Source organism: Cygnus atratus, chromosome 10, assembly GCF_013377495.2.
Source record: "Cygnus atratus isolate AKBS03 ecotype Queensland, Australia chromosome 10, CAtr_DNAZoo_HiC_assembly, whole genome shotgun sequence".
NCBI lineage: Eukaryota > Metazoa > Chordata > Aves > Anseriformes > Anatidae > Cygnus > Cygnus atratus.
In genome coordinates this window covers 12677627-12697060 of record NC_066371.1, presented here as the reverse complement: position 1 = coordinate 12697060, position 19434 = coordinate 12677627, and the positions used below count along the sequence as shown (strand labels likewise).

The following is a 19434-nucleotide window of genomic DNA, read 5'->3' as shown; positions in this document are numbered from 1 at the left end:
GCTATAGGGGCTGTACCCCCAGGTATGTGTGTTAGTGCTAGGGGGGCTGTGCCCTCAGATATGTGCATTAGTGCTATAGGGGCTGCACCTCCAGATATGTGTATTAGTGCTATAGGGGCTGTACCCACAGATATGTGTATTAGTGCTATGGGGGCTGCACCCCCAGATATGTGTATTACTGCCAGGGGGGCTGTATCCCCAGGTATGTGTACTAGTGCCAGGAGGGCTGTACTCGCGGATATGTTCATTAGTGCCAGGGGGGCTGCACGCCAAATACGTGTATTAGTGCCAGGGGGCTGCACCCCGGGCACGCAGCAGCGCTATAGGGGCCGCACCCCTGGCTCTGTGTCGGTGCCATGGGGGCAGCCCCCCGCCCACACGTTAGCGCTACGGGGCCTGTAACCCCCGACCCCACACCGGTGCCCCGGGGGCCGCCCCCGGCCCCACACCAGCCCCGCGCCCCGCAGCGGCCCCACACGGCCCCACGCAGCCCGGGGGCCGGCCCGGCCGAGCCCGGCGGGGCGCGGGCGGCTGATGCGGCCGAGGGCGGGCCCCGCTGCCGCGGATAAAGGCCGGGCGGCGGCGCGGGGGCCCGGGCAGAGCCGGGCTGAGGCGGCTGCAGGAGGAGCGGGACAACCGCGAGGCCGCGCTCCTTCCTTCCCTCCTCCACCGCTTTCCCTCCCCTCCCCTCAGGCGGGCGCGGCCGGGCGGGGCGGAGGCGGAGCGGGGCCCGCCATGAGCACGCAGGCGCGGGGCCAGGGCGGGCGCAGAGCGGCCGAGCCCGACGGCGAGATGCCGGCCACCGAGAAGGACCTGGCGGAGGACGCGCCCTGGAAGCGGATCCAGCAGAACACCTTCACCCGCTGGTGCAACGAGCACCTGCGCTGCGTCAACAAGCGCATCGGCAACCTGCAGCACGACCTGAGCGATGGGCTGCGCCTCATCGCGCTGCTCGAGGTGCTCAGCCAGAAGCGCATGTACCGCAAGTACCACCAGCGGCCCACCTTCCGCCAGATGCAGCTGGAGAACGTCTCCGTCGCCCTCGAGTTCCTGGAGCGGGAGAGCATCAAGCTGGTCTCCATCGGTGAGTGCCCCCCCGCTGCCTTCTTATATCGTTTTTTTTTTTTTTTTTAAGGCTTAACGTGCAGAACCTTTGCTCCCTGGGCTGGGGTGCCACCCCTGGGTGCTGCGTGGCTGTGGGGTCCCCTCGCCGGGCAGAGTGGGGTGCTGCTCCCGAGCTGTGTGCATGGTCCTGTGCCACTGCTGTGTCCCCCAGCTGCCTGTCAGCACTATGGTGTTATCCTCCCCTGATGCCTCTCCTGTATCATTGGCTGTGCTTCCAGGTAGCTTGCCTTCCCGAGGAAAACTGCAGCACGTTCTCTCTCTGTGCAGCATTTTCCCCAGATGTCCCTTGTCAGCCCAGGCAGCAGATCCAGCTGGGATGCTGCTGGCCCCAGCCTGCACCCCCCCCCCCCCCCAAAGGCACTACCATAGATGATAGAGGAGCGTAAGAGGACTCTTTTTACATGCTAGAGCCCAGTAGATGATGCCAGTGCTCAGGCTAGTGTGCATGCTTATCAGAGTGCAATTGCAGCTTACATCCTGCTTTTGAGCAGGGCTGCACTTTCTCCTTAATCCTTGTGCTGCGGTAGCTCGTGGTAGAAAATGCCCAAGGAGCTCTGCTAATGCCTGGAGATCGGGGTTGGAGCTGATGCTCGCCCTGGCTGGTGCTAGGCTTCGCTGTCCATCCCGCAGCAGAGGGTGCGACTGCTGCGTAGCTGGCAGTCCGCTCGGGAAGCTGCAGCGGCTGGTATGCAGGGCAAATGGCAGCTGATCCCTCAGGAATGCCTGTGGTGACCGTTTTGGGGATTGCTCAGGTGTGGCCACAGCACAATCTGTAAAGCCATAATTTGAATGCCTGAGAGATCTCTGAGAAAGAATGTGAATGCTTCTAGCTCTTTGCCAGATAACTCTAATTACTGTCTCCTGATGACTCTGGCCTCAATGAATTACACAGCTGAATTTGGGTGAGTTTAGCTCTGCTCGGCTGTCTAAAACTCTCTGCCAAGGTGAAAGCTGTTTCCCTTCAGAGGCATTAGCTACAACAGCAATAAAATAAGAACTTTCCTGGTGTGGGAGAGACTTGGTAAGAGTTGCTGCAGAAGCCCTCCCTAGAAACGTGCTCGGTGGAGTGGGTGGGTGCCCTGTGGTTTCTCACTGCTAATGTGGACAAAATGAGGATTCTTGGGTCCCAAATGTCTGGCCCCCCTTGGAGGGGAGAACAGCTAATGTACTCGCAGCTGGGAGCAGAGCTGGTGCTAATTATTTACTTAGAGCTGCATTCCCTTCACACAGCAGGGTTTGACTTGCAGCTGCCTGGCTTCTCTGCTGAGCTTTCTCTTGCCAGCTCTCAATGCTGCTGATGGTGGAGCTCACCATTCTGCTCGGCCGGTGGAGTAGCTCTTTAACGGCCAGGCGAGCGCTTCCCTCTTATTGTATTGTTTGACCTAGGAAAACTTAGCTGCTCCAGCTGCCTTCCTATTGTGCTGTGAGGCTTCCCGACGGATATGGGTTTGGGAGATCAAGGTTAGTCTGGTCAGGCCTGGCTTTGAGTGATTTCCTTTCTAGAAACACTGCTGCAGCAGCACAGCACTCTTATAAGATAAGATTTAGCTGCAGGGTGGCTACAGCTACTGAAGACATGTTTAACTGTTCTGGAGATTACTTGTGTTGTATTGCCTCTTACAGTAACAGCTTGTTGAAGTTCTGGAGAATGAGGTGTCTGTGGCTGCTACTGCCTCTGCATGGAGGGGTTTACAGCCCCATTCGTGCCGCGCAACTGGAGCGGAAGCCAAGCAGTAGCACAGGAGTCCTACTATACGTACAGCCCTGGATAAACTGAACCACTCCTGAAAAAACATCCTGAACTTGCCTTCCAAAAAAGACATTCAAAATAAACCTTGCGGCATTCTGCTCAGCAAAATAGGTTGAAGCCCACACTGCTCCTTCTGCAGGCACAGCCAAGGCTGTAAAACACTGCCTGCCCTTAGTGCTTTTCTCCCTTTGGCTTTAGGTTCTGGAGAATTTAGGACTTTGTCTCTTTTGTGCTGCTGAACAAACATGAGGTCATCTGGAGGCCTAGAGCTATGTCCGAGTACGGGCTCTTAGGTAGAGAACTACGAGGACTAGGTTGGCCTTCGGGACCTGGGGCCAGCTCTGAGCCAAATCGGTTGGGAAAACAGACAGCTGTGGCTGCTGGATTTCTAGTATTAATAATGCCATCAAACCTCTGCTAAATGGATGCGGTGCCTGTTCCAGTTACTATTTAACTTCCAGGAATGCTTTAGAAGCCATGCACAAAGGCTTAGCTACTGCTGCTGTCCCACAGCTCATGCTTCTAGAAGCCTGGTACTGAACGATTTTGGCATTCAGATGTTGTCCAAAAAAAAAAAAAGAAAGAAAAAGCCACATATGTGGAGAAATCAATCAAATCTGTAATATTTGACCACAACCTTTTTTTTGTACCAGTTGGGAGAAGGAGTTAGCCTCTCCTGCTGTTGCCCCTTATCTAGCCATTGGTTTGAGTCCACGGGCAGTTCCAAGCTGCCTTTTCCTCAAGGCGTGAGGTGCCTTCACTTCAGTGCAACTAAGTTTGTGACCGTGTGATCTACTGTAAGAACAAATGTAAAGCATGTCCATACTGTGGGCCAGCCAGCAAAGGTGGGACTGAAAGCTCTGAAAAAGCAGTTAGGGCAGGGGACTTGGGCAGGAAGGAGTCTTCTGTTCAGTGCGAGGTGGCTGCTGTGCTACTGAAGTGTTAACAAGTGTTAAGTCTAGCTCTTTTTGCCTGCTAGACTGAGGATAATTGCGGATTCCTGGGTGCTGAGTGGTGCGGCGTGACAGGCAGAGTAGGACGCCAGGAATGCAGAGCACAAGGGCCTAAGGAGTTGATCGGCTCCAGAGATTACTTTGTATGGGAGCCACATTGTGCCTTGGTAAAAGCCACAGCAAACTGCCGGGAGGGGATTGAGGTTATGTTTGGCACTGAGCTTGTCTCCAGAAACCAGGTATCAGGCAGTGAGTCCTCTGATTTAGCTTAGAATCAGGACTTTATGGTCTGAAGCCTGGCGGGCAGTTTGTGGCCATGGATTGAAGCCTGTACCGTAGCTTGCACCCAATGCTTGCCCCTGCAGTGCTGTGTCACGGGCAGCAGCAAGACGGGTGCTGAGCAGCCGGCTTGTTTGTTTGGTGAAACGGTAATCTTAGAGTGCAGCACTCAGATTGATCAAACTGAAAAACATGTGGTTTATCTTTGCTGGGTTGCACTTTCATCAGATAAGTGAGCTGATCTGACTTGCCTCCCAGCTGCAGGATGCTGAGCAGTAACATGAGTAAAAAGGTGGGGAGAGGCAGCGGGGGCTGCGTGGCAGTGCTGCTGCCTGCTCCTGTGTTCTTGGGATCTGGTGTCAGCTGCAGTTTGCGCTGGGTTTTAAGGTTTGTCTTTGTGGTTGTCCTGAGCACCACTGCAGTGCCTAGAGGGAGCTGAACCATGCCAGGAGGGAGGTGGCTGAGGAGGGAATGGGGTTGTAATCACGGTCTGCTGGTACTTGCTTCCTGGGGACCTTGGTGGCCTTGATGTCCCAGCTGCAGGAGAACTTCTGGAAAAGACATCTGCTGGCCTAGCCTGACTATCCTAACCTGTGTCTCAGGTGGGTTTTTGGCTAAGGACTGAGTACTTGATGCGTGCACTGTGCCCTGTAGTGCAGACCTCCAGCATGCTGTAAAGATGAGTTGTCTCAACCTGTGGGTCCTTTGAGTACCCATTTGAAATGTCATTCCAGGAAAACGGTTGGGACACAGCTCTTTTTTTATCCCTAGGCTGTTGATGCACTATGGGGTGACAGAGTGAGTCTTAGATTTCTTAAACTAGATAAATGTATTATCCTCTAATACCTAGAGCTAGGTGCTTGAAACCTGAAAGAAGGCAAATGTATTTTCAGCCTGTATACACTTAGGGTCTTTCTCTGTCTCACTCCAGGTGCTATTAACACATCATAAGGAGGTAGTCAAAACACACTTGCATTTTGTCTGCCACTTACCTGTGACTGCCCTGGAGGCTGTTTTCTGGAAAATATCCAGTGTTTCTTGGAAGCAGCTTTCTGCTTCTTGGAAACATGACACTTAATCCTTCCCCTCTAAAATTATTTTTGATAGACTGACAATGGGCCTCACTACTGGAGACTGGAGGTGCTTTGTGTTTTAAGGGGTGGTTGGGTCTCCTCAGGACCTGGTGTTTCAGTAATTTGACTGTTGGACTAAAGAGTAAGCGGTTTTGCCTGAGCCATTTGCTCCAAGTTACAGTTTAAAGTAGCTTAGGTAGGCTGTTCTTGCATTCTTTTACATCTGAGAGGAAACTTGTAAAGAGGAAACTTGTAAAGTGATCAAATTCTTTCGTAAAATTACTTGGGACCAGTTAGACTAATGTGCTAAACAGCTTTTTTGTTTAAGGCACTGAAAACTATACAAGCCATTCAAGAAGGACTGAAGTCTTGACTGTTCCATATTGTAATGCTGTGTCCTGTTTGACTTACGTGGGGATGTTTAAACCTAAAGTGGGCAGGATAACTATTTTCCTAGCCTACAACTGTAATCTAAGAATGTGGTTAGCCTCGTGTGTGGCCGGGCTTTTGCATTCCCAGTATTGTTTGCTGTCTGCTGCAAGCAATGGGAAGTAAAACAATGATCTCTGAATCCCTCAAGCTTTAGAGGAATTCTGTTTTCTCTCTGCCCGTCAGGAAAAGGCTTTGTGCAGCCTGCGTGGGACCTGAACGAGGCCGTGCCAAGTTCAGACCAATAATACATGCTAAGCAAGCGCACCAGAGCAAAATGGTTGTTGCAGGTGACGCTGGTGTGAACAGACTTGTGCTGTGCTGCAGCGCTTGCCCAGTTCTCTGCCACCGGCATCGGGTGTACCCGCGTGTGGACGTGTCATCCTGTACTGCCCGAAGTGGGACACCGCTCACAGGCAGGGCACCTGGCCTGTAACTGCTGCTGTAATGAAAGGGGGATTCAAAGCTCTGAGATGCAGGGTTTGGCTCTGTTAGAGCTTGGTACCAACGTGCATGAAGAGCCTGTCCCAGCAGTTATCATTTGCAAAGCATCACATCTGACTTGGGCTCTGGATGAAGTAGCCAGGCTTTCTGTAGAGAAGCCTTTAGGCTGCTGTGAGGTTTTCTTCCTTCTTTTTGGTGTGTGCGCACCGTGATGGTGCTGTGGTCCCTGTTCCAGAGCAACTCCCCCTGAGGAGGGATTGTCACCTCTGGGCAAGGTGCACCAAGGTAGTGATGGAGATGCATGTCAGGTAGAAGTAGGTGAGGATGCGTTTCTGCAATCCGCCTGGACTTGGCAACAAAACAGAAAAAGACGTTCCAAGCATGTCTGTGCTGGAGGAAGGAAATGCTGTGTAGCTGAGTGTTAACTGTCAGGGGAAGAATCTAAAACACAACCCATGTAAAAAAGGCTAAGGAAAGGCACTGCCCATCCCAAAAAGGAAATCTGAGAACTTTCCTACAGCTTTCACTGTGTGAGTGTGGCACTACTCACAAGGCTTGGTTTGTTGCAGGCTGAACTGCTAACAGCAGGGAACAGCTACATGCCCTTTTATATTATGTTTGGGGAAATGAGTAGCAGTTGCTATGAAAGTATTGAGGATGTGAAGTCTGCGTTAGCTGCTGTTATATTTTTCTCGATTGCCACAGTCAGTGCGGTAGCGGTGGGTGCTTACCCGCCCTTCCTGTAACGGGTGCCTGGGTGGGGTGGGGTGGGGTGAGCTGCCCTGGTTCCTCTGAAGAACTTAATCTTGGGTTCGAGTTGAGTCAACCGATGTCTGAGGTTATCTTCTGAATGGGCTGAGCAAGCTCTGCCTGTTGGTTTGGACTAATTTAGTGAAGTTTGAGAGAGGTTTGTTCCCCGAGCCTTGCTTTTGCTTGGTACAGATTTTTATCCCCCCCACCAGGCAAAAAAAAAAAAAAAAAACCCTACCCCTTAACCTTCCTCCTGAATAAAGACCAGTACTCTGTAATGTAATAGGAAGGACACACATCACAGGTCAGAGGTAAATCTAGGATCTTGTAGTTGAAAGCCTTGCAGTGAGTTTGTTGCATCATAACCAGATGGTTCTCTGGACTCTAATGTTGTCTGTGAGCTTCCTTCAGCCTACTGTCTCCTTCTACAACTAACCTTGAGTTTTTGGGGGTGTCTGCATAGCATCTGGTGCATCACAGTAAGGAGTGGATCTGCTGCAGTGGGCTCAATGGATTGCAATTCCTAGTGCAGACGCTGTTCTGCTGTAAGCAGTTGGAAGCTTAACATCTGTAGTAAGATGTATGCAATGCCTTCTACTTTGCTAGCATGTTCCAACTGTAATACTCAAGACCCTTGCAGGAATAGAATTGGAGGGGTTTTTTTTGTTAGGGAAAACAAGCTAGGCCACTTCAAACAGCCATCTGCAGCCTTGCCCAAGTTCCTGGGAGGCATGGGCTGCCTTGTGGTGAGTAACACCAGACACTCTGCTGCCCGGGGGTGGGCAGAGGCTGGAGCAGCACAATCTGGTCTCTGCGGCTGTGATGGATTGGGGTGGTTTGGGCCTCCTGCTGGTACTGCCCTTGAACAAAGCAGCCACGGTTCTCTAACAAACCCTTTGAGGAGAATGATCATTCATAGCTGCGCAGCCTCATCGTTAATGGGGTGTTTCCTCTGAGTCTGTTGGGTGATGGTCCTCTTCTGTTCCTTGCAGCTTACAGAAGCAGACAGCCCGTCTAATGGGGAGGAACTAATCAATGCTGAAGGCGAGCTCTAACTTTAAAGCGTAAATTCGGCTGATATTTCACTGACCTACAGAAAAGAGCTCTGAAATACAGCAAGCTGCGGTGATCAGCCTGCAGGTTGTTGGCGCAGCTTTGAACATCCAGGCTGGGATTATTCTTGCGGAGGGATGAGCTGTTCTTTCTAACAGCAGCAGCAGGTTGCATGAGCTCCCCTGCCAGGGTTACCCAGCAGTAGCATGAAAATGGCCGCGGGCTGTGGTGACATCATGGGCTGCCGCTCCTTCTGCCGTGCTCTGGGGCATTCAGCAAAGCATGACGCATTTCTTTGTCAGAGCACTGAATTACTCCAGCATGAGCTGTGCCGGGCTCCGTGGCAGCAACAGCACATCTCCCAGGAGGTGGTGCCTCTGAGGGTGAGGTAGGCACGGATGGACAGACAGACCGGCTTCTGTGCTGGAACCCAGCCCGCCTGCTGTGAGGGGCCTCTCCTCGGCAGGGAGGAGGAGAACAGCCCCAGAGCGGCCGATGCTGGGTGGTGGGTGGGAGCCTTGGGGCGGCTGCGACACTTAGTGCTGTTTTTACTGAGAGCTTCTGTAACCAGAACCCTTCCTGGGTGGTACAGGTTGCTGGAGACAGCGGTTATGAGAGCGGAACAGCAGCCCTAGCCCTCAGTGCCCCTGAGGGTGAAGGAGGAGAGAAGGGGTGGTGGCCTGCCGTCTCTGCCTCTGCTTGTGGCCCCTCAAGCTGAGTCAGTGCAGGAATACGCTGAAGGTGCCCTGCAGAACGTGTCCCTGTGACTGTCAGGGCCAAGCTGGGTGAGGCCTGCCCTCAGGTGTGGTCCTGGCGCTGCTGAGGTGCACGCGAGCAGCTCCCTGCTCTGGCTGTGGGATCCGTGAGGCCGTCTTCTGTGAGCATGGGTGTGGTGGCAGCGCTTGTGCCGCTGCGGGGCAGTACCCGAAAGCTGTGAGCCCACCCTTCCTGCTGCCTCCTGGCTGCGCCGTTCCCACCGGCCTTCTGTGCTGAGGTCTGGAGGGCAGCTGCTGCGGGCCTGTGCCCCGGGTGGCTGCGGACTTGCCTGCGGCCATGTCAGGCCAACCGGGCTGCTCGTGGCTGCCTGCTGGTCTTGATTAGTCTACGGCCACCCTTGTGAAGAGACAAAACCCATGTGTATGCGTTTCTGAGACTGTATTAAAGAGCGCTGGTGTGGTTGGTGGGCTGAAATGAGCTGTAGGTGGCAGCTCGTGAACTCTGTCATGTAAACAAGCTTTGAAATGTTTCCTCCTGGGCGCAATGCACAGAGCTGGGGGGAGCAGACCTGTGCTCTGAGCAAACATCCATGATATGTGAATCTGAAGGTTATTCAAACACAGAAGAGGAAATAGTGCTCTCTTTGGCTAGATACTAACGTGCTAGCTATCCTTCCTTTAATTGGTGTAATTAACTGTTTTACATGCCATTTTCTCACAACAATCCTGCAGTGGTAAGTAGATGCAGCACGGTTTTGGTGGACTTCCAACCACTGGCAAACCAGTTCTCAGAGCTGGTGTAGGTCTCAAGGCTAAAACCATGACATGCACATCTTGGAGCAGACCTTCACCTCTGTGCAATCATCTTTTTATTGCAAGGCACGTGCGCTCGCTCCTGCTGCATGAAGGAGGTCCCTGGGCTCAGGCTGTGGGAGAGAAGTGCCCGAGATGGTGGTGCTGCCTTGGGCCTGCATCTGGCCGAGGGCATCTCCCTGCCTGGTAAGGGGCAGTGTGACAAACATACCTTGTCCGCTGTGGTGCGAGACACAAAACTTGAGTTAATCTGACTTCGGATCCCTGCCGTGGAATGGGGAACAGCAGCTTACTAAACAATGTTGGTGTCAAACTGTCAGCTTGACTGTGCAAGATACCAAGCGTTACCTCACTTCATAGCTAGACAGTGGATTTCTGTGGGGTTTCCTTCTTTGCAAGACCCTGTAACTCTTCTCATTGCTCTCACAAATAAGCTGTAGCCCTGACATCCCTGAGCCTGCTCTAAAACACCAAATTGAGTGATCTTTGCATCAATCTGAGTTGCTCCACAAACACAGGAAAGCAAGTTTTGATGCACAGACTAGAGCGGGAATGCTGTTGAATGCTAAACGTAGTTATTTGTGAGTGGACTTGGATGAGCCTGCTCCAACACCTGGCTGCTTTTGCAGATCTGCTGTTTGCTGCAGCAGCTATTAGTTGCAGTGGTTCTCTGTGAGTGGTTGTCACTTGCGCAGACATAATTTGTTATCAAATTCCTCTGTGGGGGAAGTGTTGGTTTCTGAGCAGACCTAACTTACTGACTGTGGGAAGGCTGGGATGCTAATCGCATTGTTTCAGCTCTGTTCTGGCTGTTGATTAACAGTGTGGCTGCATGCAAATGTCTGATAGCTTATGTAACTGCTTGAACAAAATCAATGGTCTAATTAAAAGTCAAATGGAAACAGCTTTGGTCGTCTCTGAGGATTATTTCTTTCAGTAATTCTTTTAGGCTTGGGGTGAAAATACAGCTATAAAGAAAAAACAATCCGGTGACTGCTGGGGAGAAAATGTAACTTCAGTGCCACAGCCCAACCTTGGGAGTGCTGGATGCTGCAGCTGTTGGATGTGAGGACAAAGGCGTGGAAGCTTTTAGACTGGCACCGTAGGATCTTCTCTAGCCATGAAATCATAATGCTCCCAACCCATGAATGGTTCCCCTTTCCAGTGTGGATGTGCAGACTGCTACCATAACCATACAGAGCTTACCAGCCATAGACTTGTTGACTTTGACCATGTGAGGACCTCTTACAAACTGCCTTGTGGGGATCCCCCTGTGTAGAAGTAGCTCGAACTGCCTGGGCTAGGTTGGAGGTCTATACTGAATGGCCAAAACAAGTCATGGTGAATCTTCCTCAAATACTCAGTCTAGGGTGAGTGGGGAAATGTCTTTCTGCTCCTTGGGGGACTCAGGCTAGGTGATGGTAATTGCCAGCACTGCATCTTGCTGTCCACCAAAACTTTATTAGGCCTAATGGGCTCCTTTGGCTGGTCTGTGCTGCACTCACATTGATGTGCTGCCCAAAAAAAACCAAAATGAGTGTTCAGGAGTAACTGTACATCTGAGAGGCCATGCCTGTGACATGTCCAAAAGAATGAAGTATCTTCTTTTCTTTATAGACTGAAAACAAAGCCTGTATGTGAGAAGAAAGTGTACAGTGAGAGCTAGCATGGTGCTGGGTGTGGAAGCTCCCAGCAGTTTGTGTGAATGTGAGCTTTGTGGTAACTACATAGCCCTGTGGTGTCCAGTGCTGTTTGAACTGAACTAGATCCTCTTAGCTGAGGATATGGTGTGCATAGTGGACAACTGAATGGCTGCAACAAATGTGGGTGGTCAAGGAAGTCCTACCACAGAAGACCCCAGCTGGCAGAGTGTGCTGGTAAAGCAACTTCTGTACTGATTGTATTTCCCTGACCTAACCTAGGAGTGAGGAAGAGCAAGGATTGTCAGCTCAGCCCAGCTGCCAAAAGCAGAAGATGTCTGCTTGAGGAACTACAGCATCAGGTTGTTGAGGATTGCTGTAGTTATGTGCTGCCATGTGCCCTAGTGCTCCATGGAGCTGTGCAGGAGCAGGTACAGCTCTCAGCTAGCCAGTTAAAGTTTTTTTTTGCACAAAAAAAGAAGTTGGAAAATTCTGAGGTTGTCTTCTAGTGGTTCAGATTCTCCCCTTGTGCAAAGGGGGTGAAAAAGCACCAATTTAAGCTTTTCATTCAGCACACAGCCACTTTAAAGGCTTGACGGCACAGCCCTGACCTTGGTGCTGTCACAGCCAGATGATTAGTGGCTGCTCAGTGAGCATTAGTGAACAAGCTAACGACTTGCAGACATCTGCAGTTATAGAGACAGCAGCATGTGGGACTCCTGAGCAAGGATATTGTAAAGACCTTGTCCCAAAGAATTAACCCTGTGGCCACCGGCATCTTCATTTGCTGTGAACCTCAGCACAGGAGGAGCATATCACAAAAGTTATTGGGCGTATTCCTAGACTTTTCCCAACACGTGGCATAAAGTATGGCATGCTCCCAAAACGTGTGGCACTTTCACTTAATAAAATACTTCTCCATCTGCTCCCACCCATAGATGTGTGGTATCTACAATGCCATGAGGCAAGATGGTCATGCTGTCCTCTGTTAGGGTCACATTTGCCAGCCTGGGCAAAGGGTGGTTGGCTCCTGGCTGAGCACCCCCTGGGGAGAGCTGGGGCATGGTGTGCCTTACCACCAGCTGGGGGCTTCCAGATCTGTCACTGCACTGTGGGGGTGATAGGAACTTAAAAATCATAGGCCTCCAAAAGTCAGGATTTAGCCTAGGAAGAGCTTTTTGAAAGGTGGAGGTTTGGAGCTACACCTTAAGGGTCCTGGGGGTGTCTCGCTCTGCCGTGGAAGCAGGCTCGGCCTGCACACCAGAGCCCCGAGCTTGGGTCTTGGGTCACCCTGAGGCTGTCCTGAAGGCCGAGCTGTGCCTGCTGCGTGCTGCCTCTGGGCTGCTCTTGAGCTCCTGGTTGCTGAGTCGGCAGAAGTGCCTGACCTGGTGAGCTCCTGCAGGATGGACCTTTTCTGCAAGGCGCTCACAGAAAGCTGTCATCAGCAGTAGCACTGGGGCCTGCTGTATGCTTTGGTGCTGTCGAACAGGTAAAACGCCACTTTGGCAGGCGATGCCGCAACGCCAGGAGCAGCAGCCATGAGTAAGATGTTGCCGGCTCGGTCCCTGGGAACAGCTGAGGTGTGCGGGGTTTCCTGAGTAAAGCTCTGCCTGGTGCCCCTGACTCAGCCAGGGAATTTCCCTGGAGTCAGTGGCACAGAAACCTGCTTCTGTAAATCTACTTCACATTTCGCTGTGGTACTGCAGCATAGCTGTGAGCTTAGTGCTTAAAACTAAAGAGATGCCTCTTCTGATAGAGATAAATAACTGAAGCTACATACACCTAACAGATTTTTAATTGCAAGGAGAAAAATAAACTGCCTAACACTAGCTGCTGCGCCTATTGGTTGAAAATACTGCCTAAGGCAGAGGAAACTTAAATATTTTAATTAACCAACTTTATTACTTAAACATAGGCTTTAACTAGCTGCAGAATATTTCATACCCTACCTGTGAGAAAAAGAGCTGAGGCTCCTGATGCAGTGCCTGGGCAGCAGATGGATTCAGGCTGAGCAGTGAAACAATGAGGAGCAGCCCAGTCCCTTTTGGGAACAGGACAAATACCTCTGGATGGGGTAGCAGCGAGGCATGCTACTAAACACTTTTCATGGTGAAACTGAGGAATTGGTAACAAACAAGGTGTAAATACCTGGTAGTCTGCTGGGTAACTGTAAGGGATACGGTCACAGGTGCCAATATCTGAGTCCCAGAAGCAAAGACAGGTCTCGTGCAGGCTAGAGTGGACTTGCCTGCCTGGATCTGTGTGCAGTTATCTGTGCTGGGACGGCATGGCTTCATCCCTGGGAACCGACTGCTGCTTAAATAGCAGGCCTGCGGTGTGCACGTGCAGAAATGGTAATGATACGTAAACTCTGAGGTGCTGCTCCTCGCTGTGGGATGTGAGTTTTGACTGTCTCGGGGCATAAGTCTTATTGCTAGTTGAGCTTGTCTTCAGTGCTACTGATGGGTGCGAAGTCAGGAGGTGGCACAGAGGGCAACCAGGCAGAGCAGCTGTTCTGGTTCTAGCAAAATTGCCCCTGAAGCCAGTCCTTTATTTTTGTGTTGTGTTAGGAATGCAAAATACAATTGGCTTGCAAATGCGGACAATGTGAGACTGCAGGTGAAAAGCTGGGTCCTGCAGCTGGTATTTGGGTAACTGGCTGCACCCTGCGCAGTCAGCTCGTATATGGCAGAGCGCTGTCCCTGGAGGCTGTGCAGACGGCTGGGAGCTTGCAACGCTTGGGAGGGGTTGTACGGAGCGCCCAGCTGGAAGGCTTCAGGTCCAGCCTCCGGAGAGGAAAGGAGGTGTCCCTCTGGGCGCTGCCTGGTTCGGAAACGCTGTTAGCGGCCAGAGCCCGTTACGCGTGAGCAGCTCCCGACAAAGTTGGGCTAGGCTGGCTGCGTCAGATGGGCAGAGCTGCTGCTGGTTAGCAGCGGGCCTGCAGGCGGTGGGAGCCCATGCACGGAGCTGGAGAGCGTCCGAAGCAGTCGTCTTAGAGCTTTGCCGTGCAGCGAGCACCAGGCAGGGACGGGGTGCTGGGGCGGGAGGCGTGGGTATGTGCTCTGCACGAGCGCGTGTGGTGCAGCCGTGGCTGATGTGTGCTGAGGCTGTGCCATTAATCCCATATGGTCCTTCTTAAGGTGCTCGGAGACCACCCATGCGACCGTGCCTCTCCGTGGATCTGCCAGCGCTCTCCTGCATCTGAGGGCTCCTCTTGCACGGGGTCTGTCTGATCGCGGCTGCCACCGGCGGGTGAATTCCCTGGGCCTCGAGCCAGGCGGCTGTTCTGGTGTTAGCAGCTTCTGGCTGAAGCTGTGTAAACCCAGTGCTGTCCTGTGCAGGATGTTCAGCACGCAGGTCTTAAATCCTGACCGTGCAGGGGCAAGCCTTGTGCTTGGTGCTCCATGTAGGTGGAAGTGTGTGTGCTGCTCGGCTGTACAGGTGTGCGGAATTGCTGCCGAAGATGGGATGGGCACGGTGTCCAGTGGAGGGGAGGGCAGGTATCTGTTTATGAAAGGTAGTGAGGAGCTAACATCTAGCTGGATGCAAAAGCACAAAGACATTTTCACAGCAGTCGTGGAAAAGCAATACAGCCGTGCAACGTACTTGAAAAACAAAACAAAACCCAACAACTACCCTCAAACCCTGGAACGAATCCCCCACGTGTGAACAGAGCTAGGGGCTCAGGGTTGTTGGCTCCCGCAGGTGGCAGAGGGGTGGCAGGGGCACGTGGCCACAGGGAGCAGCCTGCTCTGTGAGGGTTCGTCACCCTCTGGGTGGGCACACACACTTGTGGCAGTGCTCGGAGGCACAACGACAGCTGGCCCCGGCGCTTTGTGCCATCGTGGTGGCACCCAGTGGCAGCGGGTGGTTGCTGAGCCTGACCCTTGGCTGAGATGGGGTGACGGGGTGTTTGCTGGTGGCAGCGTGTGGCTGTAGGGCTGCTTTCGGTGCTGTGTGGTCATGCTGAGGGTGCCTACCTGCCTCAATGCCAACATGAGTCATTAAAATGGCTCAGGTGTTGGAGAGAGGTTTTCAAAGTAACTGGCGCTCTCTGTAGTGAGGATGTGATTGTAGAGATTAATCACGTTTCCTCCCGCTTCTTGGAGAAGTGGTAGGACAGGGAGCTGACCTGCTGGTAAGTTCTGGGGTAAGTTTATCACTAAGCTGCAGACAGCTATAGAGCATCTGTAACAGGGTTTCTGTGCTTAAATGCTTCCAGAAAAACCTGGAGCTGTGCTGTGAGGTGCTCAGCATCAGAGAACGTCAAGGCTTGGACAAGCCACAAATCCTTTCAGTAGCTGAAATACCTGGCAGGATATTTTTTTGACGTGTTAACCAGCCCAGGAGCACAAAGCGTGCTCTGATCTTGAGCTCCTTGGTGCTGCAGCACAAAGTGGGGATTGGTGGAGCCATGCAGGGCTGCATGAATGGGAATTTCCTTCAGACGGTCCTGTGACAATACAATGGTTCTGCTTTTCAGGTGGAAAAATTGAATCTCGGTGTATGTTGTGGCCAAGGATTTCCCCAAACAGCAATCACTTCTGATAATTTCCAACGTGTTGGTTTTGGCTTCAGGAACTCCATCCACTGCAGCCTCCGTGCCTGGCGTCTGCGGCCCAGAAGGCATTAGGCAGCCCTATCTGAATGGGCTCATTTATCTCGGCACAGCTCTCCGTGCTGTTTCTTACAACTGTCCTGACCTACCCGCAGTGTGAGTAAACACGCTCCTCAGGAGCGCAGAGGTCACCCTGGCGTCTGGAAACCTCCGCGCTGCTTGCTCCTGTTCGGCCTCGCCGCTCTCGGTGGGGGTGCCTGTGCTGGGGACAGAGGCAGCGTACCCAAGGTCTGGAGCAGGGTGGTGAACTGGGACCAGTTCAGGTGTGGCTGGAGATGGGAAGAGTCGGGCTCTTGGGAAAGCAGAGCCTTTCCCAAGCAGATGCAACACAGCTTGCTGCACTGGACATGCACAGCTCTGGGGCTGAGCTCCGTGGAGGTGATGGCGTTAATGCCATCGGGATCTGGCCTGCTGGGGTCTCTGATGGCCCTGGGAGGTTTTTGCAAAAACTAGTCAGGTTTTTAACTTGGATGCAACCTGATGCGAACCAGGGTGGTTTAGGGCTATCTTAATGCTGCAGAGGTGGTTACAGGGCTCTCCTCCTTCAGAGAAAATACTGAGTTTTGTTGTTAAACTTGCAGACGTCTAACTGCGTGGCTGTTTTTATCAGTTCAGCCTTGCTGATCAAGGCTGGGTTTTCTGGTTGTGTAAGCCCGTGGTGTGTTGTGAGAAGGCGTTTTTTGTTTGCATGCATACAGTAATGTCCTCCAGTTTATCAGACAAACATTTCTCACTAAGCTTAGTCAAATGCAAAATTGTCTAAAATCTTCATGTCTCGCTTAAAATGGAACTTAATTCCCCTGAATCGGGTGGCAGTGTTGCTGACTTGGATGTACGAGCTCACTGTGGCGGAGGGCAGAGGCTCGCTGTGCCGTAGCAATGTGCTGACCCGTGGTGAGCAGAGACCTGAAGTAGGGTCGTTCCCCTCACCCTGCCCCGCGTCCGGAGGAGGGCCGTGTGGTTTGTGCCACGGCGCTTGGTTTCGGCAGCAGAGGTGAGCATTTCTCCTGGCTAACTTAAGAGGATATGGCGAAGGCAGGAAAACACCTTCCTCCTTGCCCCCTCTCCATCGCTTCACAGCAATCCACTTCCCAGCAGCTCACTCCCAAGCCACAGGGACTTTCCTTCGCACGAATTCCTGGATGATTAGTCACTGCTGGGATGCCTTGCGCCGACTGTCCTTCCAGCCTTTGGTGCTTCCCTCCTGGCCGATGGGGACGTGCGGCAGTGTGGGCGCATTCCCACGCCTTCCATGGCCTTTCCCAGGCCACTCGTCCCCCGTGGGCTCGCTGCGGTCACTCGCCGCTATGGGGACGGGAGCTGCTGCCAGCACCCTTCCCCACGTGCCAGTGGGGAGATTCAACACCCCTCGTGAACCAAACCCTCCGTCTGCATCGCACGGGGTGGTTGGTAAGGGGCTGCCAGCCGCCGCAGCCACCTTCCGCTCCTTCCTCCACCCAACAGCAGGGCTCTGCAGCCGAGGGTGGCTGGGCCAGCGATGCAGGGCACATCCCCAGCGGAGGCGAGCGGGAGCCGCGGTGGCCCGGCCGGCACCGACGGAGCGTGGGGATGAGCTCAGCAGCAGGGAATGCGCTTTGTTCGGCGCGCGGGGCCGCGGCCGGGCGGTTTCGGCGGTGATGTCACGGCCCGCAGCGTGTCGCGGCAGGCCTGCTGCCCGTCGCGATCCGCGGGGGGCTTGCAGGAGCCGGCGGCGTTGGGGTTCCGGCAGTGCCGTGCCAGGGCTTACTGGCCGAGCCAGAGCCTGGGGTCACACTGTGGTGGTGGCACGGGCTGGGGCTGGCACGCTGCCCCACAGGGCTGGCTGGCAGTGAATAAGTTCAGACTGACTTTTTTTTTTTTTTTTTGCCCTGAAAAGATTGTTCAGATCGTTAGTGTGGTGTTCCTGTGCACGGCTTGGTGGCTGGGTGTCTGTATCCCTGGTCCTCCTGCTGCAAACCAAAACCTGCTTGGCAACGAGCAGCTGAGTCTTAAAGAGCCAGCATGGACAGCAGCTCTTAGTCTTCTGCTCTGCTTCCTTGCTCTCTGTCAGTCCATCCCAGCAGCTTGCAGGCTATACCAAGTCCTCCTGACATCTCTGAAAGTGCTTTTCCTGAGCAACCTGGCCTGAGCACAGCCGGTGTGTCCTCGTGCTCCGTGGCAGTGCCACCAAGCCCAGGTGTCCCCAGTGCCTTCTCCTGCGAGAGCTGGTGGTATATGGATGTCCCCAGGGAGCACTTGCCGCAGGAGTCAGGAAGGTGTGCACCAGCAGCTGCTGCGTGTGGCTCTTTCTGAAGGCACATTTTCCTTGCGTCCATAACTTGGTACATGGCTCTGAAGGCAACAAACGCCCTAGTGTAGTGAGAGTATGAAGGAATTTGGTCATAAGCCACCTGTAGTCTTTTGTTTTTCCTCCACTCCTACCCCAACAGTTCCCAACTTTGAAATTCATGACTTCTCCTCCCAGCCCTATTGGGTTTCCACTTACTTTTGGAGAAACTGGGTTGGTAGCTGTGGCTATTACACTGCTGGCTTAGATTCACCTTTTCTGCTGGCTTACACCTCACTCTTCTGGATGTGAGAAGTCAGCGGCCTCTAGGTGCCCACTAAGTTGGGCAGAGCTGTTTTAATCTGTATTTCATTGTGAGCCCAACTGGTTTGATTCTTTAGTCCTTTCTGTATTAAAGGCCTGTTTGATTCTTTTGTCAAGCCTACGCTGGGGGGTGGAATTTGACCTTATTTTTCCAGTTGCCTGTTCCATCTCCTGAGAGATCCTTCCAAGGACACAGCGTGCAGGAATGAGAAGTCCGGGGCATGGATGCAGTAGCTGCCTGAAGATTGCTCGCTGGTCTGGAGGGTTTCAAATCGAGTTAAAGTAAAAAAACCAAAACAAAACAAAAAAAACCTTCCCTGAGTTGCAGGGTTTAATCTCCTAAATACAAAGGTGAGCCTTTCATAGAGGAATCTTATAAATTTCTTAATAATTGGATACCCTGGTAGGCACAGAGGAAAGTCATTTCCCTCCTCTTGCAAAAAAAAAAAAAAAACACACTTTTTCCATCCTCCTGTGTCCAGATGAACGCTCAGTGTTTTTGGTCCTCCAGTGTAATGCCGTCCCCCTTGGAAAATTCCCCTTGTGAAAAGCTTGGTGGAGCCGATGTGCGCCTGGTGTCACTTACACTTCCCGAAGGTGCGGACGGTGCCCTGAGGCTGGTTAGTAAAGCTGTGGCTGTGCTCAGTCTTGGCACGGTGCAAAGCTGGAGCTGGAGGTGAGGAGGTGACCACCTGCCGGCGTTCAGGTGAGCTGGGTGCAGAGGAGGAGCTCTCCCACAGGTCACAGCACACTGCAAACACGGCTGAGAAGCCGCGATGCGGTCGGGCTGGAGCGCGTTGCCGTTAGAGGCTACCAGGTCATAGCTGGGAATCCAAGAAACTGGCTGGAATTCAGCGGCTGTGGTGCCAACTATGTGAGACGAGCACAGCCTGTGCTTCCCCTGGGTGAGCCGAGCGTGTGCGGCCAGGCGACAGCTCTGCGCTGAGCCCTGAGGAGCTGAGAGGTGCACCTAGGCTTAAGGGGTCATTGAAGGAAATGGTTGAAGCATGTTCTCAAAGCACAGAGAAACCCGTGTAATTGATTTACAGACATATTATCCCTGCAGAGGATGTTGCTAATGTCTTTAGCAGCCACGGTAAGCCTGTGAACACATACTGTATGCTTCAGCAAGGAATTTCCTTAGCTTGCTCAGCTCCATCTCATCTGCATACTTCTGTTCGGCATGCACAGCATGGAGAAG

The 19434-nt window shown here is 52.8% G+C and overlaps 1 protein-coding gene across 6 annotated transcripts in view; it reads left to right on the top strand.

Annotated features, from left to right (window-relative positions):
* Positions 1–589: 589 nt before the first annotated feature.
* FLNB (filamin B) overlaps positions 590–19434 on the top strand; it is a 72249-nt gene continuing 53404 nt past the window's right edge. For all 6 annotated transcript variants that reach the window (XM_035546501.2, XM_035546499.2, XM_035546500.2 and 3 more), the window contains exon 1: positions 590–1084. In XM_035546501.2, coding sequence (XP_035402394.1) covers positions 736–1084 — 349 coding nt within the window. In that variant the 5' untranslated portion in view covers positions 590–735. The remainder of the gene's footprint in view (positions 1085–19434) is intronic.